The sequence below is a fragment of the Rhopalosiphum padi genome, chromosome 1, assembly GCF_020882245.1.
Source record: "Rhopalosiphum padi isolate XX-2018 chromosome 1, ASM2088224v1, whole genome shotgun sequence".
NCBI lineage: Eukaryota > Metazoa > Arthropoda > Insecta > Hemiptera > Aphididae > Rhopalosiphum > Rhopalosiphum padi.
The window spans coordinates 21,939,974-21,958,654 of record NC_083597.1 but is presented as its reverse complement, the minus strand read 5'-3'; the positions used below and the strand labels follow the sequence as shown (position 1 = coordinate 21,958,654).

At 30.1% G+C, this 18,681-nt stretch overlaps 1 protein-coding gene across 1 annotated transcript; it reads right to left on the bottom strand.

Moving 5' to 3' along the window:
- Window positions 1-274: 274 nt before the first annotated feature.
- Window positions 275-17,928, bottom strand: LOC132920819 (ankyrin repeat and SAM domain-containing protein 1A-like). Its single transcript, XM_060983517.1, has 16 exons — window positions 17,216-17,928; window positions 6,682-6,762; window positions 6,313-6,469; window positions 5,754-5,899; window positions 5,443-5,565; window positions 5,142-5,374; window positions 4,908-5,082; window positions 4,636-4,846; window positions 4,007-4,573; window positions 3,758-3,926; window positions 3,434-3,697; window positions 3,223-3,368; window positions 2,541-2,990; window positions 2,160-2,429; window positions 1,761-2,063; window positions 275-1,699 (listed from the first exon to the last, which is right to left on the bottom strand). The coding sequence occupies exons 1-16, from the start codon at window positions 17,317-17,319 to the stop codon at window positions 1,436-1,438; spliced, it is 3,663 nt and encodes a 1,220-aa protein (XP_060839500.1). The 5' UTR covers window positions 17,320-17,928; the 3' UTR covers window positions 275-1,435.
- Between the last annotated feature and the right edge of the window lie 753 nt (window positions 17,929-18,681).

The window sequence follows — 18,681 nt, the reverse complement described above, 5'->3', positions numbered from 1 at the left end:
ACTTACCTTGATATTCCGTCTACACTGCTTGGATGCTGGGGCTTAAGATATGTCTCAAATATAAAGAGGTAGGTAGTCTACTCGTATATTGTGGATGTCTGATAATATTTTATAAAGACTAAAGAGTATAGGTATTTGCGTATGAGTTGTGTTGTTATTCGCGTAGTAAATCAACATTGGCCATTGATGTGCCTGCACAACAGTATCCTAACATCTACACAGCATTTGAAGGATAAAAACGGACAGGGGAGACGAAAATAAAATAGGCATTGAGTTAACGTACAACATGTAAGTATATTTGGTTTTTTTTTTAATCTTTGGGGTTAAACTTCACAACAATGATTGTAGAATGGCACACATGTTCACAACCGGTTAACAAAATTAATTTCAGTGACATGGATTATTGTACATGTTAAAAATATAAGCAACGGTCTCATGTACATAATAATAATATTAATAGTTATATAATACTATATATTAACGTATTCTATTCCAGAATCGACTAATAGTAAATATTATACTATATATTATCTAATAAATATTTCTCTACGATAAAATACATTAAAAAGCGAACAAACAAACAAACAACGTTCAACAACTCAAATGCTATGTATAGGTGATGGTGGCCCAAAAGACAGATATTTAGAAATTTGAATGCGTGTTTTCACACACGAGGATATGTTAAATTACAGTAATCTAAAACGTGGGTAAGTAATGAAGATTGGTTGGTGTTCAAAACCTCGCTTAGAAATAAATTACAATAAAAAAATTGAGATAACATTGGTCATATATACAAATAATAAATAAATAATAATACAAATAATATAAAAAGGCTTTATAAATATCACAAAAAATTGGGTGTAAAAACAAATTTGGCCTCGATTTTTTTTATGGCTGATGCATTGTATCATTAAGTCAAATAGGAACGCCTGCCTTAAACAGTATGATCTTAGCACCTATCTAATAATATTAAGTTAGTGAACCTTGAAGTTAAGATTATTAATAAAATATGAATTAATTATAAATAAGAAGTATTAGGCTAATATTTTCTAACGATCTACGAGAGAATACGAGATATGAATAAATATCATAAAATTTCTGATATTATAAACAACAAAACTTATTTTTCAAAACTTGTTTACGTTAAATGAAAAATAATAGATATAAAAAAAAATTGCTCGCTAGATTAAATTTTCTTATAAAAAGAGTAATAATAAATCAAGCATGTAATGTTGTTTTAATATTGAGCGTTTTGAAAGAAAAAAAATTGCGTTATTTATGCTATGCGCATATATATATATTTATATATAAATGAACGCATTTGAAAATATGAAAATATTTGGTAACTGTTTGAACTCAATAATGTTATGCTGAAATTTCTAAATATATATATATATATATATATATATATATATATATATGTTTACGAGTAATATTAAGACTTTTCGTTCGACTCGCCTTTTTGAATACCATTTACTTTGATCTCGTTCACGGAATGTGATCTAGCGTGCTGATGGGAATTGCTCCGGCCGTCTCGAGTACCGGTGATCATGTTCGGCAACATGTGGTTGGCCGAGTACGATCTCGTGTGACCGTTATTGCCGTTCCGATTGCTTACACTGGTCTGTCCTTTGAGAGCCATTTGATAAGCAACTTCAAACGCTTGACCTAGCGTCAAGATAATTTCGGTCGCTTGGTCCTATAATCAATTTTATAAACATCGTCAGTAGTATAAATTTGATAATCAAAAATCGTCTCACCATAGAAGACACGCTGAATACGTGACTGTAGTGTGAGCTGGTGTGATGATCTTTTGTGATATAAGCAAAATGATTCAAATCATCAGCGTCTTGACATGCACAATCTATGTTGCGAATCTCGTGCTCGCACACTAAACTACCAGACATTGGGTCCATAAACCGAACACCACGGTATGATATTACTAGTGCAACTTCTGGCAACGTCCGTTGGGCGCCATTGGCCACAGCGTGTTTAAGTTTTTGAATGGACTGCTTAGTTGACTCGGTGCCCCTGGGTTCTTTCACCTCGGTGGAACCTAAATACTAGAATATAAAAAATACAAACCACGTTGTTTTTCTCTAAACAATATAATATACATATGTTCACGCTGTCTAGTTTGTATTTTATTCGAGACTTACTGACGCTATATACTGGACATTTCCAGTAACCAGTGCAGCTGGCTGGTGTCTCCACTGTGTAATCAGTGTAGAAGGAACGCCAAAAAGTAGTTCTGAAGGCCCTCTGATTATTAAGTCGTTGTTGTTGCGATTGGAAAAGTTTTGTAATGGTGGTGGAAGAGGAGCATGTCTAGACTTTTTAGGATTGTGCCGTAGTGTAGCAGTGCCGGATGCCACGTGAACTGAGTGTTTTGAACCAACTTTTTCCTTGAGTGACTGAATATTGTTTTTCTGCAAAATATTAACATGCATTTATTAAAATAACAGGAAATTAATATAGTAATAGGTACTTTATGATATACATAAACTAAAATTACAACATTCAAGTTTATGGAAACTTACCAATTGCCTGAGATCGTTTCCAATATCGTTTAAACCATCACCGACAGAAACAGCTTGAAGTAACTGAGACTTACTGTTATCGACAGACGACAGTATTCTTCTTCTGTGGCCGGGTTTGTTGATTTCTAGCACCGCTGTGAGTTCTACTTCCCAAATCCTCGCTATTCGCTCAAGGTCCGTGTATAAGTGTTTGCGGAAAGTATCTATATAGCAAGACAGCCCAATGCTAGTCAACCATTCTTCCATCTGTTTAGCGTCTTCTTCATCGTCAACTTGATCTAGATCGGCAATAGATTTGCTTTTTGCTTTAGGCGTATCTTTGGTATAGCGCTTTGACCAAAATTCTTTTACTAAGCATGGTAAATCGTTAACAGAATCTAAAATCTTTGTTCGATCAGTTTCGTTTTCAATACCCATGTCTTTTAGATCTGATTCTACTAATACGCCACACTACAAATATAATTTAATAAAAAAATATTTTAAATAATATTACTTCGATGGACATAAATACATAATAATTATTATAAGATATAAAATGATATAATATAGTATTAAAAAAAATCGTATTATATATATTATATAAACAGCGATAAATAAAACAAAATTCCTATAATTCCAAGTTTCAAAATTATTAAATATTAAATTAACATTTAATTGTAATATACATCTATGAAATACTTACAATAAAGTCCAAATTATCGTAGCCAAATTCAATGAATGCATTGACAAAGTCTTGGAAACCTAATCCAAATAGCCATGATTCAACCGTTAATGGACTATCATTGCAATTTATTCGAGATTTTTCTTTACTATCTGATCTATTTAATCCTAAAATAATATTCCATGTATTAAAATAAAATTGAATAATAATAAAAAAACGGCAAAACAACTACCTAGTCTGACTTGGAATTCTTTTTCAAGCTCATTACACATGGATTCCTTAGCGTTTCCGCTTCCTAGATTTGTTATCAAATCAGATATTTTAGCCCATTCCTCTTGTTCGTCGAATGGGCTCAACATGGTACTAGAACTTTTTGACTGGTCTTCTGCGGAACCAGGTGATTGAGCTATAACTGGTGGGTCATATACTGTGCGTAATTTACGTAAAGTTTTTGGTCTTTCGGCTCTATTACTATTGATTGATCCCCTCAGTAATCCTGTTTATAATTATTTATTTGAAAAAGAATTAATATCAAATTATTTTTCAGTTATCCAACCTGCAAAGGTCGTGTCCCCTACGAATTCTTCTACGGGAGTTTCTTCAGAAGTAGATACACTTTTGTCAGTCAATAATGCATGAGGCTCAGGCACCCAAGTAATCACTAATAAATCTTCTTCGATTTCTGTTTCCATATCTTTTGATTTTCTTTTTAAATTACTATAAATCTAAAGAACCCAATCACGGATTTTTTTTTAAATATTTTATCATTTATTATTTTACTTAAATTAATGAAAATGTACGTTACTTGACTCAGTGGTCGTATTCTAGCGTGTATGCTACGTTCAGCTTGTAATGGCGATGGCGGTGGATGATCAGGAGTAGGGGGTTGATGATAATGTGTAGGGCTTAGTGGCCAGTCAGCTGAAGGCGTGTCATCTCCATCAAGTAAACTTTCTCTGGACGATGAAATAGTAGTAGTAATAAAACCATTATGGTCAGAAACAATGACCTGGTTAGTTGTAGCAGGTTCTAGTTCAACACGTTTGAATTGCAAACCACCCCGTGACAATATTGCACCTGGATCTTTATCGTGACGTTTGAGCTTTCGTCGAGGGTTGGTTGTACGAATAGGGACATTTTGGTAAATTGAAGTTAACGCTACAGGCTCTTCACCTGAAGTTGGTCGTAGTTTCATTTCAACATATTGATCAGCTGACTTCTCTCGGCGTAATACTTCTCCTCGGCGACTTTGATCAGACAAAGGTGAACCAGAAGTAGCATGGTATAAATATTCATAAGGCCCATTACTGCTGTTTGCAGACACTCGAGATGGGGAATCAGCTGCAGGTGTTAGTCTTTTAGATGCTACAGGCTAAAAAAATATTCACTACTGATAACACACAGGAATTAAAATAACAAAAAAAAACAACTTACAGAAATATTAGGTGCACTCGGATTCAATGGAGCCATTGGTAAATATATTGAAGAAGATACAGGTCTATGGCCACTAGAAGTTGTCGAAGAACTTATACTTACAGTGTCTAGTTCAGGACCTGAGAGAAAACTAGATTCTATTAAGGACCTAGAAAGTGGAGTAGGCTCATTTTTGTACCAACGGCCAGAATGGTAATTTCCATCAGAAATCCTACGATTATAATAATATAAAAAACTATGATATTTAAAACGAATTGATATACTAAACTTACGCCGAAGATTCTGATACACGGCGACTTTTGTGCTTTTCCCAGCGAGTGGGAGAAGGACTAGGTGATAACATGTTTTCATAGGGACTACTTAATAGAGGTATTGGTACCAAATCACCATTTTCACTCCTCCTTTCGGTTTCCATATCACTTTCATTGTTATTATTAAACTGATGATCTTGAAAAGAAATATAATTTTTTTAAAAGAGAACTAAGAAAGTTTAATGTTTCACATACTTTGCAGCATGGCTGCTATTTCTACAGCAGGACCAGCTTTGGGTGGAAATTGTTTTAAAAGATCTTCTACCGTACGCCTATGGATGTCCCGTATGTGGGTATTAATTCCGTGATCTAGTAGTGTTCTCGCTACTTCAGTCTTGCCACATTGAGCAGCTTCATGAAGTGCGGTACCGCTACCGGTACGAACGTTGACGTCCATTCCAGCCGATAATAGTAGCTCTACTACAGTCCTAATTGTATTTTCATATTTTGTTATCTAATACATTCTAACTAATTTTAATAAATCCAAAAACCTTACTTGTGGCCATTTCGGCTTGCTAAATGTAAGGGAGTGTGAGCAAACATTATACCTGCCGCACGAGAATTGTACGATCTTATCAGTTCTGGTCGTTTAGTAATAATTAGTTCTACTGTCTCTAGTCTGTTCACAATAAATTCCATTAATTAAAAATGAGTTATAGATTGAAACATTACATTTACACATAAATATAAGGTATATATACAAATAATAGAGACTGTAAATGTAATTTATACATAATTTCATGATAGGGTTAATTTTTTTTACTTCTTACTAAAACGATAACATAAATATTTATAAATAATTCCTACCTTCCATATTGTGCGCATAAGTCTAAAGGAGTTTCATGTTTGTGGTTTCTTATAGTAGGATCAGCACCATGTTCTAGGAGTAGTACAACCACACCTGAATGACCGTGTTCGGCAGCACAATGTAACGGAGTTTCTCGATTTTTTGTCTTAATATATTATTTAAAGAACTTAAGTCTCATCAAATTATATTTCCGATCATAAGCGAAACCACGGCATGTGCAGGGTATGTCACCATGACTCCGTTAAACGGCCCAAAAAATCCCGTTAAAATATTTTTTTCCTTAAAATATAATTAAATTAAAAATATCGTTTTCAAAAAATGTATTCGGATACAGTTTTTGTAAAACATCGAATTAAGCTTTATTCAATTAATATCGTTTTATTAAAAGTAACTTTAACAAAATTTGATTCTATAATAACAATAAATTGTGAATAATAATTACTATGATTTTTTTTTTTAAACGAAAGGGCCCAATTTTTTGTAGTGCATACCTTGCACATATTTCATATGAAGCTGTGGTCGCCCATGTTTCTAATAAGTATAGCATTTGAAAATTACCATATGGTTGACATTGGGTATTGACGGCCCGTGGCAGAGCAACAAGCGGACTATATCAACATTGCCTCTCCATGCAGCGTAGTGTAGTGGAGCAGCGCCTTTATGATCAACTACATTTGTTGATGCTTCGTTACATAAGAGAAGTTGAACGATTTCCCTGACAATAGAGCACAACTTATAAACCCTTTTTAAATTTAAATGTATTGGACTTATATAGTTGCAATATATTCCTTTATTTTGTTTTTTCATTATAATGTTATTTTTGCACTATTACTTACAATGCTTCAAAAAGTAGTAAATTTTATTTGTATGCTATTAATAATATTAATTTTAATTTACGGTTATTGGTTAATCTAATAAATTACTTACTTGTACGCGTTTAATGAAGCATGGTGCAATGCAGTAAAGCCAGTTTGGTCTTGAGTATTTACACCAGCACCTCTTCTCAAACTAAACAAATAAAAATAAACTATAATTATTATTAATACCTTAAAAAGGTAATATTCCTTATAATAAAAACCATATTGCAATCAGCTTCTTTTATAGTAAAAATATATAATAATTATAATATAATGTATTCCTATACAATTACTATTTTTGTATATTGATACATATTATTATACAAATTATTAATTAAAAATAATGGTCAGTTAATAATAATGACGGTATGTTTCCTAAATTATATAACATAGCTAAACGCATTCCAAGGTAATTATACAAATTAAGTTGTCAAAACAATTCTTTATAAATAAAGAATTGAATCAATAGTATGATTTAATAATATAACATTTTAATTTTTTAACAAAGCAGTTACAAAATAATTTAGTTTAATTGTTATCTAAATCGATGAAAATTAATTTATAAATTATGAATCAATTCATAAATATGTCAAAAGAATTAGCTTGACGATAAAGAAATTGTTCTATCAATGTTATTAGTATATTATATTATATTATTTCAACAGTAACAAATATACAAAAAGATAATTATTCACTATTAAGAACAATAGCTCAAAGAATTCCAATATTTTAAAAATAACTTTAATATATCTACCGTTTAAGAGGCCGTCCCAGTAGAAAAAAATCGACCGAAAAACATGCTTTCGTACTTCCAATAGTACTCAGGCCTCGTTGATCGTAGAAACATGATTTTGGTATCAAAATAATCACGAGAAGTTGTACTAAATATTCTTGGAACAGAATTTTAAAATTTTTTTTCGTTCCAATTTTATATGTGTTTGAAATTTGTAAAATTTTTCTTTTTTTTAAAAAATCATATAAAATCGGCAAATTTAGATATCGAAAATCTGTTCCAAGAATATTTAGTACAACTTCTCGTGATTATTTTGATACCAAAATCATGTTTCTACGATCAACGAGGCCTGAGTACTATTGGAAGTACGAAAGCATGTTTTTGGCAAAAAAATTACGAATTTGCCGTCGTCATGTGCTGCTAAAGCGATTACAGCGGCAGCGTTCTGAAATAGTACTTCTTCCACCACCCCGCTTGCATATGCAGCCGTACCGCACCATAGGTCAAAACTGGTTATTTATCGTAGCCGCGCACTGGTTATAAATAGCCAAGTACGTCAATACGAAAATAATAATTTTGTCAATAAATAATATTATTTTATTTTTCGATGTTATAATTCGTAATTTTATTTACTATCGTATTTTACGCAAAATGGAACTACGACATAATATTATATCGTAAAATTGTCACAAATCAGCTAGAAAACGTACGATTTAAACAATTTTTTTTTTCAATTATAGACAATTGTTCTATAAAATTAGCGTATTGACATTCAAGACGAAATTTTTTAAATTTAAATTAGTATAACTGTATAAGTAAAAAAAGGTAGGCAAGTGGGTGTCGATCTGCTTTACAGTAGGTTACAAGTGAGTCACTATATACTTACTGGATTATTGTGTTAAATTTGAATTCAATGATATAATATCATTGTATAAGAAAAACTCGAAGACGGAGAGTCAGCCTTGATATATTATAATATATATTTTTAACTACAAAATAATTTAAAATTTAACAAATTTTTTCAAAATTCAAACTTAAAATGCTTATAAAAAAAATTGTACCCATTTATTTTTAATATTTTTCAAATGCTATTGTAACGATTTATCTACATGAGCCTTGAATTAAATTTTCACGCTTCTTGACCCAACAAATTTAATAACTAATTAATTAATAACTATTGAATAAAAAATTGAAAAAATTGAAAATGTCCGTAAAGAGCTCAGAAAGAGTGAAAATGTTTTGAAAATTTTATCAAGTATAGCAATTGATAAAATAGACATATAGTGTAAAATGTAAATTATTTAAAATATCTAGATACAGTTATTTGTTTTTTTAATTACGACAAAATAAGAAAATCGCTAGGTACATAATAAATCGAGTGAATAAACCAATATTGTAAAAATTTGAACTTTTCAAACACTCATAAAAATTCTAATTTAGTTTCTGGTAGAGGTAATTTTTTTTTAAATTAGACAAACTTACGAGGAATCTTGTATTAAATTTTTAAATTTTAGATTTAAAAAGAAAAATTTTTATGAATTTTTAACAAAATAATTTGCACATTTTCTTCATTTTTTTGTATCTTATATTTTGTCAAAATTCGAACTTTAAATGCTTATAAAAAAAATGTGATTACTGACTATGTATAAAATGTATTATTAATATTTTTCAATTATTATAATTTATATAAGGCGCCTCGTCCTTAATTTTTAAGTTTTTATTACCCAACAAATAATATTTGATTGACATTCATAGAAAAAAAAACTAAAAAAATTGGAAACTTAAAAAGTAAATAGTTAAAAAATAATTTAAGTATTTTAAAAATGTTATCGTGCTTAGAAAATTCTATAATATAAAACAAACAAACAGTTAAAATTCCTTGTATCTACGGTCATTTGTTTTAGAGTTACACCATAAACCAAAATTGATTTTGTGATTTTGTCAAAAATCGATTTTGCGTGAAAATGTCTATTTTTCCCTGCTCTTTAGAAAATTACTAGGAATTTTTAATTTATACCTTCCCAAATGCACCAACTTGTTTTCGTGTATGTCATCACGTTTTAAAGGAGTAGAAATAATGCTTTAATTTTTAACTTCAGCCCCTCTTTGAAATGGAAAATGAATCTAAATGATACTTTGGTGAGTTAAAATTTCCAGTAGTTTCAAAAACGTCAAATAAAAACCTAAAAAAGGAACGGAAAAATGGGAATTTTTAAGCATAATCAATTTTCGAAAATATCGATTTTTTTTGTTTTGCTGTATAACACAAAAAATCATTTTAAATACTTGAAATTTTCACCAAGTCTAAATATTTTGACTTTTTTAAGCTATTTATTGACAATTGAAATTTTCGATGTACCTATGTCTAAGTTTTTTTGTTTGAAATGCCAATAAAAAAAATTTGGCATTTCAAAAAATTTTTTAAATAGATATAATACAAGGTTTATAATAAGTTGCACTTAGCGTAGTAAAAAAAAATTCAAAAATTGTTAGTCATAATTGTTGTTTATAAGCTAAGCATGTAAAGTTCAAATGTTTACTAAATATGTCAAAATCGCGAAAATTTGCAAGATATTTTTAAGTTGAAAATTCATAATGTTTAAGTGATTTATATCTAAAACCCAATACAAGGTTCTCTATAACATTATTTTCTTCAAATCACTGTAAAAAAAAAACTCCAGCGACAATGTAGAAAAAAATGTACGAGCGTATGAAATTAAATATTTTACGAAATTGCGTAAAATAATAACGATATGTCAATATATTACAATTTAAATATAGCTAATAATATAATATAATCCTAGACTGACAAATTATCTCCATCATCATTCAGAATCGATTTCGTATACAATAATGATACCTGTCATTGTATTCAAATTTAACACATCCATTATAGTGACCTACTCTCCATCACTACTATACAGCAGAGCGATACTTGCTTTTCCACCCTTTTTAAATTTAAATACGGAAATTGTCTTACAAATTTTAATTATTTAAAATAGTAAATATGTTAACGGCAAATCAACGTTAATATATTTTCAATATTTTTGTTTTGTTGTTGTTTTTGAATTTCAATAACTCAAGTTAAAATTATTTAGCCCCACCACCATAAAAAACCCCTGGCTACGCCTCTACATTAAAATTTTGATAACTCGATATATTTGTAGTTAGTCCAATTATTTTTTTCCCCGTGAACTTTGAGTTACCGAGAGTACACTGTAATATTGTATTATCATTTTCTATACACCATAAAATTTTCAAAATATTTTAATTTGTTTTGAACTGTTTACGGATATATAGGTACTCTGCAGTTTCCAACTTTTTAGGTTTTTTTTCTATAAATGTCAATAAAATGTTATTTGTTGATTTGTTGTGTAAAAAAGCTTGAAAATTTAATAAAAGGCTTCTAACAGTAGTTGAAAAATATTAATAATACATAGCTACATTTTTTTTATAAGCATTTAAATTCTAATTTACAAAATATAAAATACATAAAATTGAAAAAAATGAGCAAATTATTTTATGTTAGAAATTCTTAAAAATTTTTCTTTTTAAATCTATGATTTGAAAATTTAATCAAGATTCCTCGTAAGTTCGTCTAATTTTTTATAAAAAAAATCTCTATTCGAAATTCAAATTGAATTTTTATGAGTGTTCGAAATCAAATTTTTATGACATTGGATATTCACTCCATCATTTCTCATGTAACGATTTTCTTATTTTATTGAAATTCAAAAACGAATAACTGAAAATACTTGAAAATTTAACTAAATGTTTATATTCTCATTTTCTATACATAATAATATTCTTAAAATATTTTGACTCGTTTTGAGCTATTTACGGACAATTTCAAATTTCAATTTTTTTAGTTTTTTTGTTTATAAATGTCAATAAAATTGTATTCGTTGGGTCAAAAATCTTGCAAATGTAATACAAGGCTCCTTATATATATTGTTAGAATATCAGTTAAAAAATATTAAAAATACAGTGTCTATTTTTTTATTAGCATTTAGAGTTCGATTTTTTACAAAAGACGTAAAAATAACGAAAATGTGAAAATTATTTCGAATTAGAAATTCATGAAAATTTAATAAAAGATTCCTCATAAGTTTGTTTAGTTTTATCAAAAACAAAAATCTCTACCGGAAAGTCAAATTACATTTTTATGAGCGTTTGAAGTTGAAATTTTTACATTAGATATATTCACTTGATTTGAAAAACGAATAACCTTAGACACTTAAAATGTAAACCATATGTATATTTATCAATTACTTGATAAAATTTCCAAAACATTTTGACTTGTTTCTAGTTGATTACGAACATTTAAAATTTTAAAATTTTAGATTCTGAGCGGAGCAAGAATTTAATGTATTGGTTTTACAATGATGTGTTTTTTTTATATACCTATATTTTTTTTTTTTTTGGGAGGTCAAAATTTTAATTTCCCAATATAGTTCTTAAAAGCGCCCAAAAAAACAAAATAAAAATTAAGAAAAAACGAGAATTTTTACGCAAAATCGGTTTTTGACAAAATCGATTTTGGTTTTTGGTGTAAGTCTAAAACAAATGATCGTAAACATATGAAATTTTCACTAAATGTTTATGTTTATACTAGCCTTTTCTATACGTGAAAAAAATTTCAAAAATTTTTGATTTGTTTTGAGTTGTGTACTGATATACTCAGTTACCAACTTTTTAGGTTATTTTCTATAAATGTCAATAACATTTTTGAAATTAATTTTTTTATGATTTTTAAAACAATAAATTCACAGCCCTGATTATAACATTTTTTATACTTATTTTATGTAGGTATTATATGTTTAAAATTAAAATAAGTAAATACACCAATATTTATTAATCAAAACTATTTAAAATGTTGCTAATATTTATTTAGGAGATTAAAATATTATCGTACAAAAATTGTTTCATGTCACTTATAAGTTACAACGTAAAATACGCAACACTATTGCTAAAAAATCTATTTAATTGTAATGAAATTATTATTTCACATGTATTTTAAAAAGTAATTGGGTTAGAAATATAAATCGAGTTCTGGTGTATAATAATTTGTAGGCTTAATTTATTGGTTAATGTTTTTAAGCAAACAGGAGCTTTAATTAAAAAATAGGTTTGCGACTTGCGAGCTAGTAGCGAGCCAGCGCACCGTATAGAATTCACGGGCGACAATTTACGTAACGGCCTGTAATGACGTTTGATGCGAAACGTTCAGCACGACCGTCCGTGAAATAATAATGTACCTCTCCCGCGATTACAACACGCGGACCCCGTCGCGTACACGATGGGCGTGGTTACGGCCTACCGCGACGGCGGCGAGATGGAATTCAACGCCATCTTTTGAGCGTTGTATACGTAACACTTTTACCACGACGGCCTCTTAATAATTCTTTTCTTTTGGATAATTTTATAGTTGTGCGTTGAAATGAGTATAAGTAAACAAATATGTGGAATTAAACAATTTAGCTCTTTAAAAAATAGTCTTCGACTTCTGTAAAATTATGATTTTTGAATTTATGTTATTCTATATAATGTGTCTGAATTTCACAATATACGAAACATTATCCTTGTTTAAATATTGTTAAATACAATAAGTGTAAAATCAATATTTACATTTATTAGCAAATACTATAATTATTTGTCCTTATCTACAAATAATATAATACTTTAAAAACATAGGAACAAATGCACAATTCTTTAAAGTTATATTTTACTAAATTCTTCGAAATAAATTTGTATTTTCTATTCTTTGATAAAAATTTCATCCACGATTCATATTGTAAAACGTTAAATAAAATACAATTTATAAGTATCTGCGTTTGACGCGCAGAAAATAAAAAAAACTTAAATATTTTAAAAGGGTTATCATTATAAACTATTATATATCTACTAAAATTTAGTAATTAAATGTTAACGTTGTAAATAAAGAAAATTCTAAATTACAAAAACGAAATAATATTATGTAAAATAGTACAATACATACACATTGTTGCATGCCTGCATCTCACTATTATTGATGGTATTTTTAACCTAATAGGCTTAAGTATGTAATTTAAATAGGAACTCTATGAAAAGACTAGGATGGGCAATGGATCGCTTGACTTGATCCACGTCTGTACTAAATAATAATACGTTATGTGTAATCATAAACGATCGTATAAAATATGTATAATATTATATTATAAACATTATCAGTTATTACTCATTGTTTATTTGTTTTATATAGTACGACAGCGGCTGTAGGTTGAAAGTGCGTTATTAACAGTTATTAATTTGTGTTTATAAAAAACTGTTTATAACGTGTTTAAAATCTCTTTCTTTGAGTAAGCGAGCGCGTACATATTATATGCGAAGTTAAGTCCCAGTGGGAATATTTTACGAGATCGATAATAAGTAATAATAAACTCCATTGGGTTTCCATTTACACGTCGCACACAACATGCTCATCGGCAAATCATTAAAAACTACTATTGATTCAATTATACAAAAAGTACTTATTTACTAGTCACTTACATATTGTACATATTATAATATAATAATAATAAATTAACATATAATATTATAATTTATAATTAAATATTTACTACCTATGGTAAATTAAGTTAGAATGATTATAAATTTCAAATACAATTTATTAAATTTAACGAGACAACCTAATGCAACTAAAGCCTTGTATAAATATTAGTTAGTTCTATTAGACGTTTTATTCAAGAAATATATACACCACTATATAAAGGACATTCATTAAAAATAAATAAATTATATTACCAACATCAAAGGTCATTTATTTTATTCTTTCTTTGAATTTGATTCATCTGGCTATATTAGATTTTTCTTTAGAACAATATATCAGCATTAAAAACTTTACAGTAGTACAATTTTCCAAATACTTTCACATTCAAGTAGTATTAATTATTCTTTTAATTGCATTTGTTAAATGAGATTTCTAAAGCTCTTCATATTTCAGTATATGTATGTCATTCTAGTATGGTTCAAGTATCTTTTTTTATTTAACGTAATAATTAAGTACTTCTAACAATTTTTAATTTGCACCTTAACTTTTAATTTTATTGTACCTATTAGTTAAATAAGTATAGATTATATATTTTATAAATAGGTAATAAATTATAATGTTCAACCAATTAAATAATGATTAAATTTAATGTTTATGCTAATAAAGAAGCTAGATATATTAAATTATTGTTGTCCATATAATTTAAAAATAAAGCCGATGTGCCAAAAAGTAATAATGTAATTTTATAAGTGAATTAAAATTCAAAACGTCATATAGGGTGTGTTTATTATAGTTAAAATCTTTTTTTGTTTATAGTATGATAATAGCGACTAATGATCTTCGAAACTTTAAAAACATCGAATGCAATAAGATTTGTTCAAAAGATTATTAATAGTCAAAAAAAAACCTCGTAAATTAGGTGACATGCTCAATACAAACTATACACTACAGTACGGTTATTATAAGCTTCGAGTGTACCTTGTCTTTGATTAAATCACCGTAATTGGAGTGTATAGGCGTGTTAAATTTGAATTCAATGATAAATCGTTATATAAGTTAAAAAAAATTTTAAGAAGGGGTGGTTTAACTTTTTAGTAACCTTGGTTATCAAATAATTTCATTGATAACACATTTATTTTTTTATAAAGATATGTGATTTTTCTAACACTTTTTTGGATGTAGTTTTTCACTTTGGTTGGTAAAATATAAATAATTGGAAAAAAAAATAAAAAACTACCAATATTTATTAAAATATTTAATATTAGATAAATTGCTTAGTATCTTTGATTACTAAAAAATTGACCGTCTCTACTTAACATCGGTTTTAATCATATATACAATAATTTATCATAGAGTTCAAATGAACACATACATTGCAGAGATCGAATCGATGACGAGATACGCACCAACGCCTACTGTAACGTGGGGCATTTTTTTTTTTTTAATTATATTTAAAAGTACTGATAAACTTTACTTTTGACACACCAAAATATAAATTAGATTCACTACTTGGAAACTCCCTCAGAATTGATCGAAGTATATTTAATACTAGAAAAGGAGGTTTCAGACACAATTTATTTTATAGGAGGTAGCAATAATTTGTATTTTTACGATAAAAAATATAATATTCTAGCTAGGATTAAAAAAAAATAAGTCACTCCATTAACTCGACCTAGTTCCTTGTAATTTAATTAAAATGTTTAATTTTAAATCCATGGGATATGAAGTGCCAAGATTTTGTGTGTTATAACGGTGGTTTAAATATTCGTATAAACGACAAATGTGAATAAACTACAACTAACAGTGCACACATATTTACGTAGGCGGTATGTTGATAGAATATGATGGGAGAGTCTATGTCTTACCTATCACATTTTTATATTTTATAAAGATTTCTGATAATTTATTTCGTGAACGGTGTATACTGATATAAAATAATATTAAATACTAATAATGAGTAACAACCATAAATAATTTTAAATAGATCGTTTATTAGTCGAAGATGTTGAACTTTTAAATTAAGGTCAAATATCAATCTGTTGATTCAACCACAGTTAATATCTGAAGTATGTAATGATATAATAAACATAAACACAAGCATAAACATGATATCGTTCAGTAGAATATTTTACTGTGTGTAACTGTTGACGACGTATTCGTGCTACATAAATAAATCGTAAAATAACTGTATTTTACAGTTAATTTATAGTTTGACGAATTAAATACTTTTATACTTGTTGATCCTGATCCTTGAAGTGTATTTATGTACGATACCTAGTCAGTTTAAAATCCCTAAAATGTACTAGATATAATATGTTTAAATTATTTTTGAAGTTTATTAAAATACTTGACGTTTTTCATCTGACGTTCATTAAATATCAATTACTTACACCGGAATGTAGTGTAAATAAAGAAATTATCGATTTAGGCATTAATCAATACCTATGATGAATTATTAAACATTAGTGAATCATATATTATAATAATAACGATTAATTTTACGTCACTTTAACTTAAATTACAACAATATGATGCTTAACGTTTTACACAATAGCGTTTTGATTCATTGTGCGGCTGACGAGTGTGAAACAGGGGTTTTTAAACGGTAAAACGTTAGGGTCTGGATAGAAGGGAGGAGCCGAGGAGGATGAGATGGTAAACGGGTGAAGTGATGAGGAACATTTAGGGTTAAAATGTATATTATAAGCTATAATAATAGGATTTATACCTATTTTAAGAAACCATTGATTGAACGTCGAGTATTTTTATTTTTGAATCGGTGCGCTTAATAAAGTCCTTATCAAATTATCAGAGGTATACATCGGAGGGAAAAAATAAGCGTCAGACTTCTTCGTGGCCACATAACATGAGCTTATTTTCTCTTGGTTTTGATTTATCGAGACATAATAACAAGGTAGGTACCCCGGCCCACTCCCTAATTAGAATTTGATAATTTTTTTTCACAAATATTTACAACTTAATTTCTGCGAATTCCAGAACAGATTTTTGAAATTTTTAATCGAGGAAGTTTCAACAATGACTATTATATGAAAAAAAAAATAATCAAACGCGTATAAAGTACAAATATATCACAATAGTCGAAGATAATACGACGATATCTCTATACCTACCTAATGTTATTGTCATACATCTAATAAACACAGCGAAACATAGCAAAGTATTGGCTAGTATCAAAGATCGTTAGGTACATCGGCTTATTACATTGTGTCGACACAGTATGACGTATAACTACCGAGTATTCGTCGTTATTTACAATATTTATTAAACTTTCTAGGAAGTGAATATGATAAAGGTAGGTACTATAAATTATTATCATCTCACCTGGCCAGCGGTCCCGTTCTCTTGGCCTTTTGCACCAGTATCTTCTCCACGGCGTTGAGATTGCCGGTCTTGGCTGCAATCACCAGATCGTGGTCCTTGCCCATCCTTGCCGCCGAAAAGTCCCTGCCCTAAGTTGTTTCCGCTGTCGTGTTGTCGTTCACGCGTTTACGACGATCGCCGACCGAATGTCGGGCACAGTCGTACGCTCGGCCCGTACCGTGTCCGTGATTTTGTCACCGGTCATCGTTTCGTTTTACTTTTACGTGCTTCGCGTCTCGCTACGATATTATTATCACACACGAACAAGCGCGCGCGCACACATACATCGTAAGCGGACCATAACACAAACACGGCCGCCGATCGATCGCAAGGAGCCGCACCGACGGTCTCGTGGTGGGGTGGTCGCGCGCGGTGTGTCACTCCCAGTCGGTCAGCTGCTGCTGCTCGAGCCGCCGCCGCCGCCGCAGCGGAATCGATAACAGAAATGTACGAAAACCCAACTCTACGACGTCGTGATTAACAGTACTTTGGCGGTGTTTGGTGGACAATAAACGGATGCGATAAAACGTGCCGAAAATACAGTCGGCCGTCCGCCTACGTTTTGTTATTAGTTCCGGTGGGAGTGCAGTAGTAGCGATCGCCGTATCATTATTGTTATTATTTTTATTTTTGCGGCGATGATAATATTTTCGTACGGGTGGTGCGACACCGCCACACTACACCGGGCGTATACGCGACTGTTAGTTCCCCGCCGTCAATATTACAGTGCAGGCTACGCGCACGGTTTGTACCGACCACATCAGTGTTGCCGACTAGATGATATAACGTAATCGTGATCCATGGTCACGTCGTCGTCCGGGCCGCGATGAGTCGTTGAGTGATCACACTCGGAGTGGATCGTCACTGATGGATATTATAGTGACAAACATTGAAACATTTGAAACATTATTGAATGCGTTGGATGTTGAATGGACGTGAGAAATGACGTGCAAGTTACGCTCATTTAACTGGTTGACGGATTATTATATTTTATTTAAATTATAATGTCACTAGATATACTAATTCCGAATCGTCCGATCTTTCGAACTTTGGTCGGCGACAACGCACTATTATTAACCGGACTTTAACAGTGAAAACAAGCAGACTGGCGGGCGTGTGATAGGTGTGTTTACATAGTAACATAAACAATAAATACCTATTAAATTGTGCATTTGCAGTAACCTACTGGGGCACTCGGCTAACATAAAAGCGGCGATGAGTCATATTTTTCGTACGTATCTAGTACTGATTTCCCAGACATAAAGATATCACCAATTTAGGTCATTGACATTCAGTGCCCGTGAATTGATTGGCAATTTTTCATCTTCCAAGTTATATGAAAATAAGATACAGTCGACTAGTCGAGTCGCGATACCTCGAAATTGAAGGGAGATAAAAATTCGCTTCGAGATATCTAACTCGAAATT

What these genes read in the sequence shown, in the direction of transcription:
- LOC132920819 (XM_060983517.1), bottom strand. Translation starts at nt 17,319, where the DNA reads ATGGGCAAGGACCACGATCTGGTGATTGCAGCCAAGACCGGCAATCTC. An exon ending in GCTTCATTAAACGCGTACAA is followed by an intron (nt 6,470 to 6,681) that starts GTAAGTAATTTA and finishes CTCTATTGTCAG; the next exon opens with GGAAATCGTTCAACTTCTCT. An exon ending in TATTCAGCGTGTCTTCTATG is followed by an intron (nt 1,700 to 1,760) that starts GTGAGACGATTT and finishes AATTGATTATAG; the next exon opens with GACCAAGCGACCGAAATTAT.